Here is a 17,202-nt window from a genome sequence, read left to right as displayed (position 1 = left end):
ACACACACACACACACACACACACTGTCTAAGAATAGGCGGTTCACACAGCGCTGGCGAAGCTCAGAAGGCCAGTTACTGTAAAAGGATTTTCATAAGTTGAGTTCTGAAGGCAGAGCTGATCTGTACAGCAGGTCCTCTTCCACTCCTCCAGCCTCAGAGTCAAGAGAGAGATACAGTCTCCCACTTTGGGACATTAATCGCCTCATTAATGTTCTTTCTTCTAAAGTGCTCGATTAAAGCGTCCCTTTCTTTTGGCTAGCAGCAGGGCTACTTTTGCTGCGAAAGCCATCACTGCTTAAACTGAAAGTGTTATCGCAGCAGTGGCAGCTGTGCCTATCACTGCAGCTGCCACTAATGCAATCTATATATTGCCACTGATCTTACTGGTGTTTTATTGCAACATTACAGTGCTGCTTAACATTAAAGAGAAATGTTAGGTTATGTACATTTTATTCTACTTCACTGATGTGTCTCTTTTTCTTTCTGCAGCCATTGGGGTCCAGATGACTCTGGGGTTGATGGAGTCCAGATTTTGGGCCATCGCAGCACAGGTAGGTCTACGGTGTTCATTGAGAATCTCAGTAATTGTCCTGAAACAAGTAACAAGAGAGGTTGTGAAGAGTTGGATTTTAAAAATAGATCTATGATGTTGATAAAGGTTTGAATAAAGAACAACTCAGGGTTGGACACACTCTTGATCATAACAGAGATCAAGTCAACTGTTTTCAACTGTGTGCTTATTTATCAGTTTCATTTAGTTTCTAACAGTAACTATCTTTTAATGTTTAATCAATGTAGGTCGTCAATATTCATTGTATAAATTAAACCCTGTAATTACTGCATAATTGCTTCCATGTTGGATATTTTTTAATAAACTTTTGATGTATTGGATTTCAATGTATTACAAAACTAACAAACGGAAGCTATATATACATATATTTATATTAATCCGGAAGTTTACATACAGTGTATGAAAAGACACATAGCCTTTTTTTTCTCAATGTCCGACATTAAATCAGGCTAAACTTTTCCTGTTTTAGGTCACTCTAAAATGACCAAAATTATTACTATTTGCTAAATGCCAGAATAATAAGAGAGGGAATTTTTTTGAATTTTTTTATTGCTACTTTTTTCAAAGTCTGAATGTATGTAAACGTCTGGTTTCAACCCAGATGTCCACAGCTTAGCATGACAGTCATCCTTATAACAAATATTTCCCTCGCTGTGTCCATCTGTTGTTTAAGACTCAGAGATTCAGATTAATACCAGTACTTCTTAATTTCTTTCTTTTTTTTTTTTTTTACCAGCAGTGAGTATGATTTTACACAGTTACCAATCGTTTTACACAATAGCATCCTTAATTAATTCACCACAGTACATTGCCTTTATCAAGTTAAGCATATATAATCCCAAAATATTTACATTTTTTTCACGACATGTTTTATTAGATTTATATTGTTGTAACATTGGATTTGTTGCCCCTATAAAAGACTGAACTGGTTGGTTCCTTGTTGTACTGAACTGGTACCAGTGAGAAACTTCTGATCTATTTATAATTGCAGCAGTTATATTGAACAGTGCTTGTGGAATACAAATGACACAATCATCAGTTTGCACTTCTCTCCCCCGAATAATAACCCCGTCTTTATTTCCTCTGTGTCTGAAATTATGAGCGTCTTTGGTTCCACATCCAATCCAGAGGAAGTTTCAGATTTTGTCAGATTTAATTCTTACCAGGCTGCTGCCTTGAATAGTTTATTTTTCCGTCAGATGAAAGGAGTCCTCCGACTTCTGAGTCTTTGATTTCAATGCGGTGTTTCCGATTTGACATTAAAATTTCACACTCGCTTTCTAAGCATTAACCAACTACCCCGATTCACAAAAGTCCTGTCAGTGAACATGAAGCTGTTCAATTATCTTTTATAAATATGAAATATAGCTGCTGATGAATACAAAGTCTGCTTTGGGAGTTTCAGCAGTACCTCTTTAAGCTAGCAGGCCACTCTGACACCATATTTTACAGTGCGGCAAGGAGTCAAAGATGATTATAGGTTCTTTTTCAGCTCCATTAGTCGGTAATTACAGCATTTAAACATTGTTTAATTCAAAGCTTCGTGCAGTGTTTTCCGTATCACTGCTCCCACCATTAAAAGAGTGCTTACCCACCCTAAAACACTGTAATGAAAGATTTAAATGTCATCACTGGAATTGTTCTCACCCGTGCCTGTTTGGTATGCTGTGCAGAGAATCACCTCTGGATTCAGTGAAGGATCTTAGTATCCTATGGGGGTTTTTCACACCTTCAACAAAACATTGTATTGAGGGAAAACTTGCTTAATTTTGCGGAACACTTTTGCTGTCGCAGGTGTTTGATAACCCGGCCCCCTTCTCCTCCTCTGCTCCCATGGCTGTAAATGACAGCAGTTAAAAGAGCGTTAAGGCTGCCGGCTGGCCATTAGGTGATGGATAGCTGCCGCAGCGAGGCTCGGCAGCTCCCGAGTGTGGGCACGTGGCTGTATGTATGTATCCGTGGATGCTTGAAAAGTGCTGCGTACATGGCTGGTAACGTTGACTGGGACCATATGCACGACCATCTGTGCACACGTGTGTTGTTATGTCCACATTCATCAGCTAGGAGCTCATTAGCATCATCGCCAGTGGACTTGTTATCCTCTAGATTAATGCCGCATACAAAGTCATTCACTGTGAGCTCTTTTGACTCAGACTCCTGCTTAAATTCCTAGTTTTTTCACCTTTTCCTTGTCAATGTTTTCCAGGATTTCCCTTCAGTTTTCATACACTGTCTCCTCCTTTCCTCATCTCCTCTCCTCCGCCCTCTCTCCCTTCTCTTACGATGGCTTACGTAATCATCTTATCTTTACGTCATGCACTTGATCTTTATTTCAGAGTGTTTTGTGTGTGCGTGGACTCACAGTATGTGCTTGTTTTGACTGTACACGCATATCAATCTCTCTCTATATATATGTGTGTGTGTGTGTGTGTGTGTGTGTGTGTGTGTGTGTGCATGGAATCCTCTCTTTAGTCTATTTTAAGCCTTCAGCTCCCTCAGGGCTGAAGATGCTGCACCTACTGTACATCCTGAATGAAAGACGGATCATCAGGAGGACGTACAATAACAGATCACATGACAGCACCAGCCATCTATCAAAAAGGCCTTTATTGGTCCAGAGGGTTTAGGCACAAGCAGGATTTGTTTATTCCCTCATTTGTGTCCTACTTCATCAGTAGCTGGTTAAGATAAATAGAGTTCACTCACATTTGGGTTGTTTTAGTTGCAAATAGCATCAACTTTTCTTAATCTTTATCTGTTTGTGAGATATTATTAATGCAAAGAAGTCCCTGCACAAATTCTGTACATCTCAGTGGGAGGGTTACATAAGTAGAGCCGCTCTGACATTATAGTTGCCCTTTAAGGTTGACTACGTTAAAATAAGAAGTTATTAGAGGATGAATTATGAATTAGTCAGGGTAAGAATAAAGCATGAACCGCCATCTAATGGGAATCGGTCAGGATGTTAATAGGAAACTCTCCTGACGTCACCGCGCAGCACATTGTGCTCCGTCTGCTGCCTCCATCCAGGGTGTTCAACACTTACGTATCTGTTGGAGACAGTGAAAGAGAGCGAAACAAGTGTAAATGGGAAGGGATTAAAAAAAAAAGACTATTAAAAAAAAGACTTAAATCTGAAAAATCTAATTTTGTAATGATACGGTGTGAATCCCACGGTATAAGGCCCCATATGTCTCTCACAGTTCATCGCTGCTATATTTTTGTCAGACAGCGAGCGCAGAGCAGTGAGCTGATAGTAATTGGAATCAAAAGATGATAGATTTTTTTGCCATTCACACCTTGGCATGCGCTTTATCTCACAAAGAACACTCAGCTGTTCTCCCTTTCTCTGTTATCCCGTATTCTTTCAACTCTGTTTCTATGTTTGTGATTGCACTGCATCGCAACAATCAGAATCAGAAAGACTTTATTTATCCCTGAGGGGAAATTCTTTTTCATTACATGCAAGTTTCTCACCGAAAAATAAAGATATGAATATAATAAGAGTAAAATAAAGAATAAAAAGATACATAAAAGGTAATCAATAAACAAATATCAAAGTACAAAAAATATCAACCTCCAAAAACCACATATATTAAGTTGAGGTGCAGATTGTATGAAAAAGGAACAACGGAAATATGACATTCAGGTTTGTTAGTTCAGTTACACACACACACACACATCATTTTACTTTTCTCTCCGCCCCGTGCAAGATAGACGATTTTATGGTTCAAAATGTATTTATATAATATAATCTTTCTTAATTTATAGCATCTGAGTCCACAAACTTAATCTAGGATGGTATAAAATGGTAAAATGTTTGTGTGCTTCTCACTTGAAACTTCATTGAACGTTCAGTAAGATTATCACAGAGAATGTGTTGAGTTGAAGTTCAGGGATGGAAAGTGGTAATTGATGCTCTCGCTATCAGCTTGACTTCTGGAGTTTCACGACGAGACACGTCACCGACACCGAATCTGAGAAAACAGCTTCTCGTCCGCTGCTCAGATTTAGAAAGCTGGTTCACGAGAAGCTGGAGGAACAAAGTGTTAGTTATAGAAAAGACCGAAAACGTGCTGCACATAAATAAGAAAAACAAAGACAGGCTCCAAAACAGTTTTGATTTTAATTCATTAACAGGATTGCAGATGTTAATGACCACACATCACCCCATCTTAAATGAGCAGAAGCTGATGTTTTTGTGATTACCAGATTGTGAAATTTTCCATTTATAGACCAAAAATATATAATAAAACAGTTGCTTTCCTATTAAATTTACACATTTACTCATAGATTCAATTTTTCCACTTTCATTCAACCGCAAGATCTATCATGTCCACAAATTACATTACCTAATGAGCACTTTTCCAGTTAATTTGTTGAACAAATTGATGCTGCCAAGAAGATTTTTGATTTATTGATCCCACACTTTTCTCTTCTTGTGCCACCATCAGGAACAAATCTACAATTTTAGCCCAAAGTTTAGTGAAGCTACAAGAATTTTCATAGCTGTTTGATACAGTGAATGAATATTGTGCCTTTTTGGAATCATTAGCAGGGTTTTATGATTCGCTTTAATTAGCAGTCAAATTTTGTCAAATCAGACTATTTGCATGTGGTGTGTGTGTGCATGTGTGTGTGTGTGTGTGGAAGCCTCGTCTTTCCCATCGGTCCACTGAATTGTAGTTTATTTCAGGAGGCAGCGATGGGAAGCAGAGGGAAAGACTGACACTTTGCTGTAATGGGATTGAAAAGGATGATAGATTGTCTCATTCACACTTGGACATGCTCTATTTAGCCTGACCGTGATCCCAAAGACGTATTGTCCATAGACACCTACATACACTGCGACCATAAAACGGGACCATAAAGTCAGAGAAATTATCGACATTTTGACTTATGACCAGTTCACAGATGGAGGAACAGGAGGAGCTGAGGGACAGAGTGTGCTGATGGACGAAAAAGTTTGATATCATGACGAATACTGTCACATTTTGTTCGTCAGGTTGCAGGTTTGTGTTCACCTGCATAGGCTGGTATGTCGGAAATGTATACTTTTGATGGAAGAAAGAACTGGAAATGTTTGTTGAAATTGTTCAAGTGTGTGATTGAAAAACTGCTCAGGAGAAAAAGAAAATCTATATTCCATTTTAAAACTTTGAGCAGAAGATTTGTGGCTTTTTTTCAACAGTAAACTAACAGCAGCAGAGACAGTGTAAGTCAATGCATCGACTTACGCATCATTAACTGCAGTAATACTTCCCTTTTCTTCATGCTCTCCTTTTTTTTGTTTTTGTCTCTCTTTGCTGCTGTCTTTGTGTCTTCTCAGCCAAACGACACGGATGTGAGTATGCATAATTTCCCCTCTCCTCATTTTTCAAAACATCACTCAACAAACCAAATTCACCGTCTTCAGCACCTGCCGAGTTCTGTGAAGTTGGCTTCACACCTCAGTTAAAACAGAACACACGCGCTCAAAGACAAGCGCAAATCAAACTCGCGCAAACTCGCAAACAAGTTCCAGGTAGACGCGACACATCTCGCGCAAATTAGCAATCTCTCGCCAACACATTTCTTCGCACTCGTACAGATGCGCTTGTCAACACTGGCTGCAGGTTCACACTTTCGCAGACAGAGCATGTGTTTAAACCACGTCCTCACATACACAAACGTGCCCTTCTCTAACAATACCTATCACATCCCTCATCAGCACTTTCACCTGCATGTTGTCAGTGAAAAAAGTCTTTCTCAGCTCGTTAACAGTGAAATTATTCCTCCAGTGCTCATCCGTGGAAGGGATCTGTCCTCTTCGCTGTGACAGCATCGTGAGTATATCTCTGCCATATTAATCAAACTAGCATGCTTTTACTATAAATTGTTTTATTAGTCAAGCTCCACAAAGTTCAGCAAATATCTTTTTGTTCGCATATGAAACCACTGAAGCAAGAAACTGACTTCATAATACATGCATTGAATTATATAAACCATTGAGCTGTCTGTGTTCTCTTTGTGGGGTTTGACACAGATCTTTCCTTTACATAAGTAATTGGTTTCTCTCTCTCTCTCTTTCTTTCATATCAGGATATCGACTGCTACGTGATTGACAATAATGGCTTTGTCCTAATTTCTAAACAGCGCAATGATGTGAGCTCACACACGCAATCACACTGAGAATACAGCTGGAGTGTTGTTTTTTTTCCGTCTTTGACTTGATTGTTCGAGAGCTCTTCCACCTATCAATATTCATCAGAGAAGAAACAGAGGAACAGCCCCAAACAAGCCTCTGTGTATTATTTAGAAATACATTCATACTACACTATTTATATCTGTATGTATCTATGTAGTGATGTGCGATTTCCTTCCAGAGTTTCTCCCTCTTATTCTGTCAACCAGCAGCTTTCCAGTCTGCAGCAAGGACACTGTGTCTAACTCCGTTTTCAATAAGACTCGCAAACCTCTTGAATCCTATTTCTGCTTCTCTACTCGCTTACACACGAGGTCACTCCATCGCTAAAGTTCAGAAGGACTTTTATGCCTCCAGGGTCCGTCTTTTTAAAGTTTAAAAAATACATTTCGAATATTTTGTTTTCGCCCAACTTCCTGAAGTGATGTCGCAATTATTACATTTTACATATTTGCATTTTCAAAGTTCAGCTTCATTCCCCACAGTTGCTATCAATAATAAGCAGTGTTAAGCAGTAAAATGAGTCAGTGGTAGTGAATCACCGCTGTGTAAGTAGTACAACAGGGAGGTAAAAGGGACGGCAGATCCCAGCTGACACTTACGTAACACAACAAAACATAAGCAGCACAGCAATGGGCTCGGTCGGTTTTTTTGTTTTTGTCCTCTGGTTTCATTTTATTTTGCTTTTTAAACGTCCACATTAAGTTGCAGAGCTGGAAGCAAGTACTAAACTTAACAACAGTACTAAACAAGGCTTTTTTTAGTATTTTTAATTTTATTAAATTTGACCCGGCAGAAGCTCATGAACAAGGGATATATTCTCAACAGATGCAAATCTTTTACACCCGATACGGTTTTGATGAGGTGCAGGCTCTTATAATATGTCCATATGTGTTTTCAAGGTTTGAATAAAATCATATAATAGTGTTAATGCCTGATTTTAGGAAATACTCTTGTTTACTTTGTTTAAGCGGTTATACAAGTTTTCCCTGGTTGGTTGGGAGGCGTGTGCTGATTAACTCAGCAAGATGCTGATTACTAATAAAAATTAAACCGCTTCACCTCGTTTTTCCACATTATTTAAAAAGATTTTTCAAATGTCATGTACCTAATTACCAAACTTATGAACAGTAGTAAGTTTTTAAGTTGGCAATCATTTAAGCTCGATTCTCCCTCCTGTAGCTTCTCACCTTTATAAAGACATTAGTTTTGTAGTGCGATGGTCAAGTTTGAATCTATTACAATAGATATTCTCTTGAATTCTTCATTTATCTGTAGAACACGTAAATGGAAGAATTCAACATTGTAGAAAATGACCCATCCTGCACATTAGCTGAAGAGGAACAACCGCTACATCTGTGTGAACTCTGACATACAGCGGTTAAAAATTCTTTGTTTTTTTGCTTCAAGTGAATTGATTTTCCATAGAGCTCAATTGGCACCAAAGACAATAAGACAGGAAACCTGTTAAAGCAAGTTCTAACAATTTTTAAAAGCAGATGTCAGGCTTGACAAAGACTTGATGGTTGACAGTTACACAAAAAAGCAAAAGTTAAATCATAAAATCCTGACATGTTATCATTGTTATCCACTGCTATGATTATTAAAGAGCAGAATGGCCAAAGCGTACTGCTAAATATGACTGATTTACTTCCATACAACAGTACAACATTTTCCATCAGCTGCATCAGCACCTCTTTATGCAAGTCACCTACTTGTAGACACATTGCTTTCGAAGAATTTCATTTCTAATAGAAATGATACTCACCTTGAAATGTCCTTTGTGCAATATTTTCTAGTTCTTTAACAAACAGTCTAAGCTATTTTCCAGGCATATTAAATGGGTAGGAGAAGGGACTTGCAATCTTGAATTCATGATGAAGAAAAATTTTTATTTATTTTTTTATTACAAGCTGAGTTTAGTTTAAAATCACTAAAAATAAGAATTTTAATCTACTCACAATGTTAAGTTGATGCAATCACCAACATTGCTCTGTCAGCACAGCTCATTAAAACAATATTTACAACTTTAAACGTTTATCTAAATCCAAAAATGTTAATATTTTTCTTACAACTGTGCATGTAATGAAGTAGTGGCTATAGAATGTGAACCTCTTGGCAACATATGTCGCTAGAAAACCATCACACGGTGTAACATTAATGAATAATTGATCGCACAGTTCACTCTGAGGTTAAAGGGTTAAGAATGAACATCACAGAAGGGACCTGACACTGATACGTTCAGACGCACTGATTGTCTTGCAGTGTTTATATTTCCTTTGTCTCTCCCGATAGGCGGGGAGGTTCTTCGGCGAGGTTGACGGATCAGTGATGACCACGCTGATCCGAATGGGCATGTTCAAAAGGTAACACCTGGCTGACAAGATAGTTGTGTTTCTGTTTTCTCCTTCGTCTGCCTGTTACAAAAGGACAAGAGGTTACCTGATTCTGACGGGATCCTCGGCGCTCACTCTGCAGTGTGAAGTGCCATCTTATGTTGTCTTTGTGTCTCAGAAAACTGTGCATTTGAATCACGCTCGTGAATGCGTCACCTCACGCTGTGTCGCAGACAGCAGGCTATCGTCTTAATCAGGAGGTGTAAATGTTTCCTATTTTCATTTTGCTTCTTAACCACCATGCATTAGTATCTATATCAATGCACGTATACGCCATATGATGCTCATATCTGCTCTGTGTCGTTTATTAAGAGCAGTTCATTCAGCCATCTTGGTGTTTGTCATATAGCTACTTCCCTGTTTTTGCTGCACTTTGAGCTTATTTGACAGCTCTGGATTTTTTTTTTCTTCTCCCCCCTCTTAGTTTTTGCCCGTCTTTTATGTTTGAAATCTCTTGAGTGATGTGCTATTTTTAAACAGCTAAAAGATTTCGTCATGCTTCATTTGACACAGGATATTACATAACTGGTTCTGAGCATGCATGGACTCCAGTGGCAATGTGTGTATGTTTCAATCTGCATATGCGCACATCTGTAATTTGTGTGCATATTTTTTTTTTGTGTGTCCTACCTGCAAAAGCGCCACATATTCACAGATTAGAAAAAAACAAAAATAAGAATCTTGGTCAATCCCATCTCTGAAAAGCTATTCTGGCAGTGAGATGATCTTTTTTTTTTCTCTCTCTTTTCTAAGTTGAGTTAGCTATCAGGGTTTCTGTAAAGGTTAAGCTCAGTCATGCAGCACTGTGTGTGGTAGTCTGGAGGGGGTCAAGGAATCAATGTAAGTCAGCGAAATCCTGACAGAAGAGCAACACTATTTGCTTTGTGTGTGTGTGTGTGGGCTTGTCTCCTCAGGGTATCCTTGTTCGACTACCAGGCCATGTGTAAGATCAACTTGCACTCTGTCAGCAGCGCCCGTCCACTTCTCAGTGTATGTACCATAAACTCACACTGCATAAAGTCATATTCCCATAAAGGTCCTGGAAAAGTCTGAAATGAATATATTCTGTCCATCTATCTCTTCAGCCCTTCTATGGTTTGGCCTCAACCCTCAAGTGGTTCCTCTCCAACTTCCTACTGTAAGTGTGTTGCTAGGGGCAACCAGAGTTGGCTGGTCTAGTTTTTTTTGTTGCAGCGTATCCAAAATAAAATAGTTAAAAAAATTTGCTGCTGTAAATTCTGTTTATTTTCAGGGAATTTTGTTTCTTGGATGGCAACACTGATAGTACACACACAGCAAATCCCAAGATGTTATTTTAGAAAAAAAAAAAAAAACTAAAAAATGATTAATTAAGTCATTTTAATGGATTAAACAAACAAGATGTGTCATGTTAATTAGTGAGCTTTGGAAATGCGAGTAGGTGGAGGTTTTATACCTTTGAACAAAGCCAGATTAGCTGTTTCCACCTGTTTTCATCAACTAAGCTGCAGACAATACATTCATATTTACTATACAGACACCACGGTGGTGTTGATCTTCTCGTTTAATGCTCGGCAAGAAAATAATTCAATACTGATGGATTTTATAAAAACAGACTAAAAATGAAACAAATGAAGTTGAGTTGAGAGCTTTTATTTAGAAAGCCACCTGCTTTTTTTGATTCCACTGACTTGGTCAGGATGAAGTCAGTGAATACATCCAGCAGCTTCATTTAAAAAGGAACAGTCTGGTGATGCAGTTAGGAAAATACCAAAGCTACCAATTACTGCTGAATAACTTGAGGACCCATTTTCTTTATTCCCATGACACAAGTTTGGGTCCTGGCCCAGTTTTTGAAAGCTGCGTACAATCTGCTTGCAATCTGCTTTGGTCTATAATTACAGCCACCTAATTGACTCCTTCTCTGTGTCCACTCTCCTCTTCCCTCTCCTTCGCAAGGTTTCTCCTGGAGTTCAATATCTGTGGCCTCTGGCACACGGAGCATTTTGCTGAAGGTGAGCTCACACAGAAAGAAAAAAAACATGTGGCCAGTTAAGGTTAAATGTGGAAGTTATGAATGTTTTGTTAATCGACACAAGCCTCAGACAAAACCTGGACGACTGCAGTGTTTGTTTCATTAACCATTTCTTAACAATGCACATATCATGCCCAGAATTATTTATACTTACACCAGTTTTTGATTTATCATGATTTTTTACTTGATCAGAAGGTTTCTTCTTGCTGGAAATGGAATAAACAAGTGACAAAAGACAGTGTGTTAGCGATATTAAGGATATATTTTAACAATTTCTATGTTTTTTTAAACCTTTTTTTCTAAAAATGCTATGTCCTTGTGACATTATCACTATTCTTTTGACAAAGTGCAAGCTTTTGTACATTTCAAATGGTCCTTGCAATTTCTACCATGTTCTAAAGCATTCAAATACACTAACAACTGAGCACACCTGATGCAGTGGCTCTCCAGTCAGTTACTGGTTAAATGCAAGCCATGGCTAAAAGCAAAGAGCTTAGTGATCTTGTAATTATGGATCCATCACTGAGAGAGTCCCGCATTGTGGCTGCTCACAAGACAGATGAAAGTCTATACAGTCGTATCCACGTGTTTTCAAGTGCCAGTGGTCACAGCACAATGCGTAATCAAAAAGTACAAGGAGTTCCACACTGTGAACAATATGAAGGACGTGGAACCCAACATTGATGCCTGAACTGGAAAGGGTGGTAGTATGAGAGGCCAAGAAGAATCCAAGGGTCACAATCAGATCCATTCTAGTGAATCTGAGCAGTTCTGGTACCAGCATCTCAAGGCAGACAACTGAGCGAACGCTACAAAAGGCTAGTGTCAATGGACAGTCAACGAAGAGGACTTCACTTCTCAGACAGGCACAAGAAAGTTCACCTCGACAAAGAAGGAAGCGTTTGGTGATCAGCTCTGAGGCCGTTGGGAGTTGTTTGGACACAGAAACTTTTCCTTTGAGGAAAGAAAGGGGAAACATTCAACCCCAAGAGCAACACCTCCACAGCTGTTGGGAATGTAAAGCTTTGGGGTTATTTTTCAAATAGGCCAGACAACCTTGTTGATGCAAATGACATTGTGTTAAAAGAGGATAACATTATGATTCTGGAGGAAAACGTTAGACTGCCTGCAGGCAATAGTCTTATACACACAGCCAAAGCGGTCGAAAAAGCATTAAAAAGAAAGCAATACCAGCATGTTGGAGTCCAAACCTGAATCCCATCGAGAATCTATAAAGAGAAGTGAAGACCAGAGTGATGGCAAGGAGAATTATAAACTCAAAGAGAAGCAGCTCCCAGCGGAGGCGTGTAAAAAACTCTTTAGGTTTGATTGATGTGGTGACAAATGAAGGCTTTGTCACTGATATTGAATCATTTTAATTGGCTTTTAAAGTAAATTGAAGATTTTAACCTGTCTAACACAATGTCTTATTGTCATTTCCAGCCAAAAGAAACCTGTTGGCCAAATAAGAACTTAAAATAAAGCAACATTTTTGAGTAATTTAGGGCTTAATCGTACATTATCTGCATGTTTTTTGTAGACCACTAAGGGATCCCAAATTCTATTTAAATATTCCCATAAATGGAGGAAGTCTGCATCAATACCAACCATTTACATTTTACACAAAATATCCATCTCGTTTTCCACTCATATCATAAACAAGCATGTATGTTGTGGAGTGTTTAAATTGAGTCCTGATATTGATCATCAGTCTGGAAGTCATTATGGAACGACAACACCGTCAATCCTCTGATGTTATCACCTCTCATTTGCCTCTGTCTGTCATCAATCATACATTCATCCTCCTCATTACTGTGCCTGTCGATCATCCGCTCCATTACCATCGTCGTCCTCCATTCAGCCAAACCAGCTGTCAGCGGTTGTAAGTATCCGTCTTAGGGTGTTTCTAAGGAAGACTGGTGTTCTGTAAAATCACTAGTGTTTCGTGTGTGGCGTAGTGTTTACAGTATACTTCAAACAAAAATACAATTTTGTGTGTGTGATTGCATAAGTAGCTTTTAGTGGGAGCAGACACAGCTGGCTTCAAAACAAGACCCGAGCGTAGAGTTTTATTGAAGCTAATGTAACTCGAAAGAAGCCAAGCAAAAAACGCAGCTCTCAACCAGACGTGTGAAATTCTGACAAGCCATTATGGCTCCTCTCTCTGGTTCCAAACCCATCATTTTACCTGTACACAGACACCATATTCAATTTTGTTTGGAGTACACAGTGAGCTAAAGTGCCTCTGGCTCTGTCAGAAACAGCAATCAGGAGCTGGAGTGTGAAGCATTTAGATATTAGCCTTCATTCTGCTGTCACAGACTCCTAGCCTGTCAGTCACCAACAAAATGTCACATTTACAGTCAACTTTCACACAAACTCATTTAAATTGCCAACCTCAACACGTGACCCTTACTCTCCATTAGCCTCAGCTCACAAGAAAAAAGGGGACATCCTGCAGCCGTGTGACACCGAGTACCCCAGCTTCGTTTACGAGCCGTCAGTCAAAGAGACCAACAGCATTATAAAGTGTGGACGATGCCAGAAGTAAGTGCACACTCATTGCACACTTAACACACACACACAAGTAGCAGTGCAGGCCTCTCTAAGCTCTAGACCAGTCATATTAAATTGTCCTTCCAAAATCCATTTTCTACGGCTTTGCTCTGCTCTGCATACTGAGAGCAGTGTGTATTTATACAAGGGTATCAGGAAGAGGGAAATAAGTAGAGAGGAACTGAATTAGATCAGGGCACGGAGGGTTATGGAAAGACCGAGAAGCGTATGGAAAGTGAGTGGAAAACTGACGGAAAGCATTAGGAGAGGTAAATGAAAAAAAGCCAGTGAGGAGAGTGAGTGACAGAAACAAAGATGGAAAAACAGTGGGAGGCAAATGGAGGGGGACGAGGAGAAAGGCAGGAAGGATTCGCAGAAGGTTCATAATTTGTGTGTGAACACCCTCATGAGGTGAAACGTGGTATAACACAGCACAACCATCGCTTCCACTCCATTCTGGGCAAGATTCTTACATTTTAGTAGTGTTTAGTTTATGCAACTCAGTAAAATGTGCAGTTATTCTTCAATGCTATGTTCCAGTGTCTGAAATTATTTATTATATATGATTATGTTTTTATTAAAACTAATATGTATTACATTGTGCTGTATATGTCATACATGACTGAAGAGGTTTGCTTCTTATGTGTTTTTGTTTGGTTGCACATTGTCACACTTTACATTTTTGTGCACATCAGGATGTTTGTAGTGCAACAGATACCGGACAGCAACCTGTTGATGCTGGTGGTACAAGCAGACTGTGACTGCTCCAGACAGTACTCACGGATCAACATGGAGCCCAAGGAAGTCAAATATATCCTTTGATGTTTATATTCATGCAGTAAGTGGGTTCATCTCCAGAAATTATCTAACACTCTTGCCAAATTAGATCTTCTCAGAGAGTGCTTATTTAAATTTAATCGTGGCACCACTCTGACTTTCTTCAAGTCTGACATTCTCACTCAGAGCTCTTGAGCACAAGCACACTTTTCAGATTTGGTAGTTTTGAGCAGTTTTTATGCCTCCAAAATGTGGCTGTCTATTAGTTGGCTGTCTTATGAACACTTTAGGGGAATTTCTTCAACTCAATCACACATGCTCACTTGGACACGATGATGAGCTGATCAGGTTTTGGTGGTCATCGGTCATGGTTGGTGTAGTCTGACTCACCAGATGTAGACTGCAGGTATAAACTTGGAATTATCCATTTTATTGGCAGAGCTCACCTCTCTGCACCCAAACATTCCACCAAAGCAATCCCTCCGTCACTATTTTGAATGGACACCGTCAGTGCATCCTGTTCTTAGCCCTGCCCAAGATGGCTGTGATTGGTTTACAGAAATACAAACATGCCAGAACTTTCCTGCCGTATCGGAATGATGATGAGGTGTTGTCACACCATTCTACACAATGCTGTGACAGATCTAGAGAATGTTCTGTTTATAAAAGACTAAGGACCTTGAGACCCCATGTCCATTCCATTCTTGTGACTGTGATATCCTGGAGGTGGATTCATCAAACTTCGTACAAAGGGTCGATTCAGGATTTTGGTCCTCAAAGGTCGCCGCAATCTCACAAAACACATTTTTTGCCCTAACTCAAGAATTCACACACTAACAATGACACAATTTCAGATATATGTTTAATAGGTTTAGTCATGACACAATGAGCTCTATAATCCCAAAGGTCGGCTTCACTGTGACATAACTGAAACATAAGAGGAGATTGTCACCATATTTCACAATTGGTCAGGTACTGATTTGGTCACCTTAGTCTTGGATGCCCACCAGACAAATTCCTTCAAATACTTCTCTACATAGAGTATACTATATGTATCTGAACAAACATGGATGTAAACTGCGACTTGACTTGACGCATAAATCTAGTTTTAGTTGGCAGCAGTTTATATTTCAGTGTACAACTCCCTGCCATGTTAGCAGCACGCTTGGGAAAGGGTTATAAAACTGAATTTTTTTTATTTTATTTATTTATTTTACTATTTGTAATGTTAAATAGTATAGTATGATCATGTACCCTGAGTAACCAAATTATACCAGACAACTTAATCTGTTTGATGCCCTTTTTGTCCTTCTCCCAAATGAAGTACCGCTGCAGTGCACTGAACTCCGTCTGGCTCTGGAGAGGGTATTGACAGACCAACAAGCAGGAGTCGCCAAAGCTGAAACAATGACTGGCTTCCCACCTATGAACACCATAATTGTGTATTGATTAGGTGTGCTTGCCTCAAGCATTGTGTCCCTGTACATTTGGGATTGTTCACCGTGCAGAGTGGCAGCTTCAAAATGGCTATGACTGCTGGTTATCATGTTGTCTTAACGGGCTGCATTTCATTCACTATTTCTACTGACAGCATACCATCAAAACTTATGGTAATGTTGGCCACATTACCCACACAATGTGCTAACACTAACGATTTTTTCTGTTGTTTTGGGGACATTACCATCAAAAATAACCGAATCCATTAGATCTTCATTTCCTCAGATGTTGTGAGTGCATGAATACTGTTGTGTTCACTCACACAGCCATCAGCAGAACCTTTGCTTGTGGCTGGGACATTTTAGAGTTAGCAGAAGCAGTTGTAGAAGTAAATAAAACTGGTGGACTGTGCGGCATTCTGAATGACTCACCTGGAGGCAATGAAGGGGATTATGCAAAGTTTAAGCGACACAACCATTGCTTCCTCATGTGGAACGCAGCAGTTGATTAAGACTCTTACAGGGTTGTAAAATCTCAGAGGCTAGCTCGCTGTGGGGGGCGTCAGAAGTAAACATCTTCTTTTTAACAGCTTTTACGTTACACTTCCAGGTTTGAACAAGCACAAAACCCAATATAAATGTATCATATTACATCTTTTATGCAAATTAGATGATTACCTGTTGTGTGCCTGCTACACTATAACTTCGATGTTAATGATTTGAACTGCAAACTGCAAAGAGAAGCCTCTCCTGTTCCTGTTGTTGTTCTTTGACCCCGCTGTACATAACGCATCAGTGAAGTGTGACAGGATGAGGTCCCAGAAGATTCGCAGACGCCCCGAGTCCTGCCACTCTTTTCACCCGCAGGTCAGCTTCTCTTTACTTTGCTCCATTGTTTTTTAGCTCAGGACTGCACTCTTTGATCACAGAAACAATCGTAGAAAGTCAAAGTGAACTCATTTTCTGTTTGTCCCTGTAGGAAAATGCTGGCGATTGTGGAGGAGCTTCTTTTATATCACTCTCCACTTCTCTGTTCTTCACCTGTCTCTCCTTCGCTGTACTTGTTTCCTGATGATGGACAACTTTCACCTTCTCTAAAACGAAGAAGGTTGGAAAACATCGAGACATCTGTTGGAACACTGTGCACCAGCAGTGGATTTTTTTTATTTAACTGCGTAACTGATTCTTTGCTCACAAACCTCTGCTCTCTTGAAGGACCTTGGATGTGGTTTACTGTCCTGGGAATTATTACATCTGAACTGAAAA

The 17,202-nt window shown here is 39.4% G+C and overlaps 1 protein-coding gene across 1 annotated transcript; it reads left to right on the top strand.

Moving 5' to 3' along the window:
- Positions 1 to 491: 491 nt before the first annotated feature.
- LOC103373639 (voltage-dependent calcium channel subunit alpha-2/delta-4-like) lies at positions 492 to 14,545 on the top strand (the record flags this gene model as incomplete). Its single annotated transcript, XM_008303568.1, has 11 exons — positions 492 to 553; positions 5,903 to 5,917; positions 6,354 to 6,398; positions 6,655 to 6,717; positions 9,053 to 9,123; positions 10,068 to 10,143; positions 10,239 to 10,291; positions 11,092 to 11,147; positions 13,029 to 13,049; positions 13,594 to 13,714; positions 14,419 to 14,545. Coding segments are annotated over 11 exons (710 nt in total), but the record flags the coding sequence as incomplete, so codon positions are not given.
- Positions 14,546 to 17,202: the final 2,657 nt, after the last annotated feature.

The sequence above is a fragment of the Stegastes partitus genome, unplaced genomic scaffold (assembly GCF_000690725.1).
Source record: "Stegastes partitus isolate 25-593 unplaced genomic scaffold, Stegastes_partitus-1.0.2 Scaffold2035, whole genome shotgun sequence".
Classification (NCBI taxonomy): domain Eukaryota; kingdom Metazoa; phylum Chordata; class Actinopteri; family Pomacentridae; genus Stegastes; species Stegastes partitus.
Note: the sequence above shows the minus strand (reverse complement) of the source record. Positions and strands in the feature narration are given on the sequence as shown.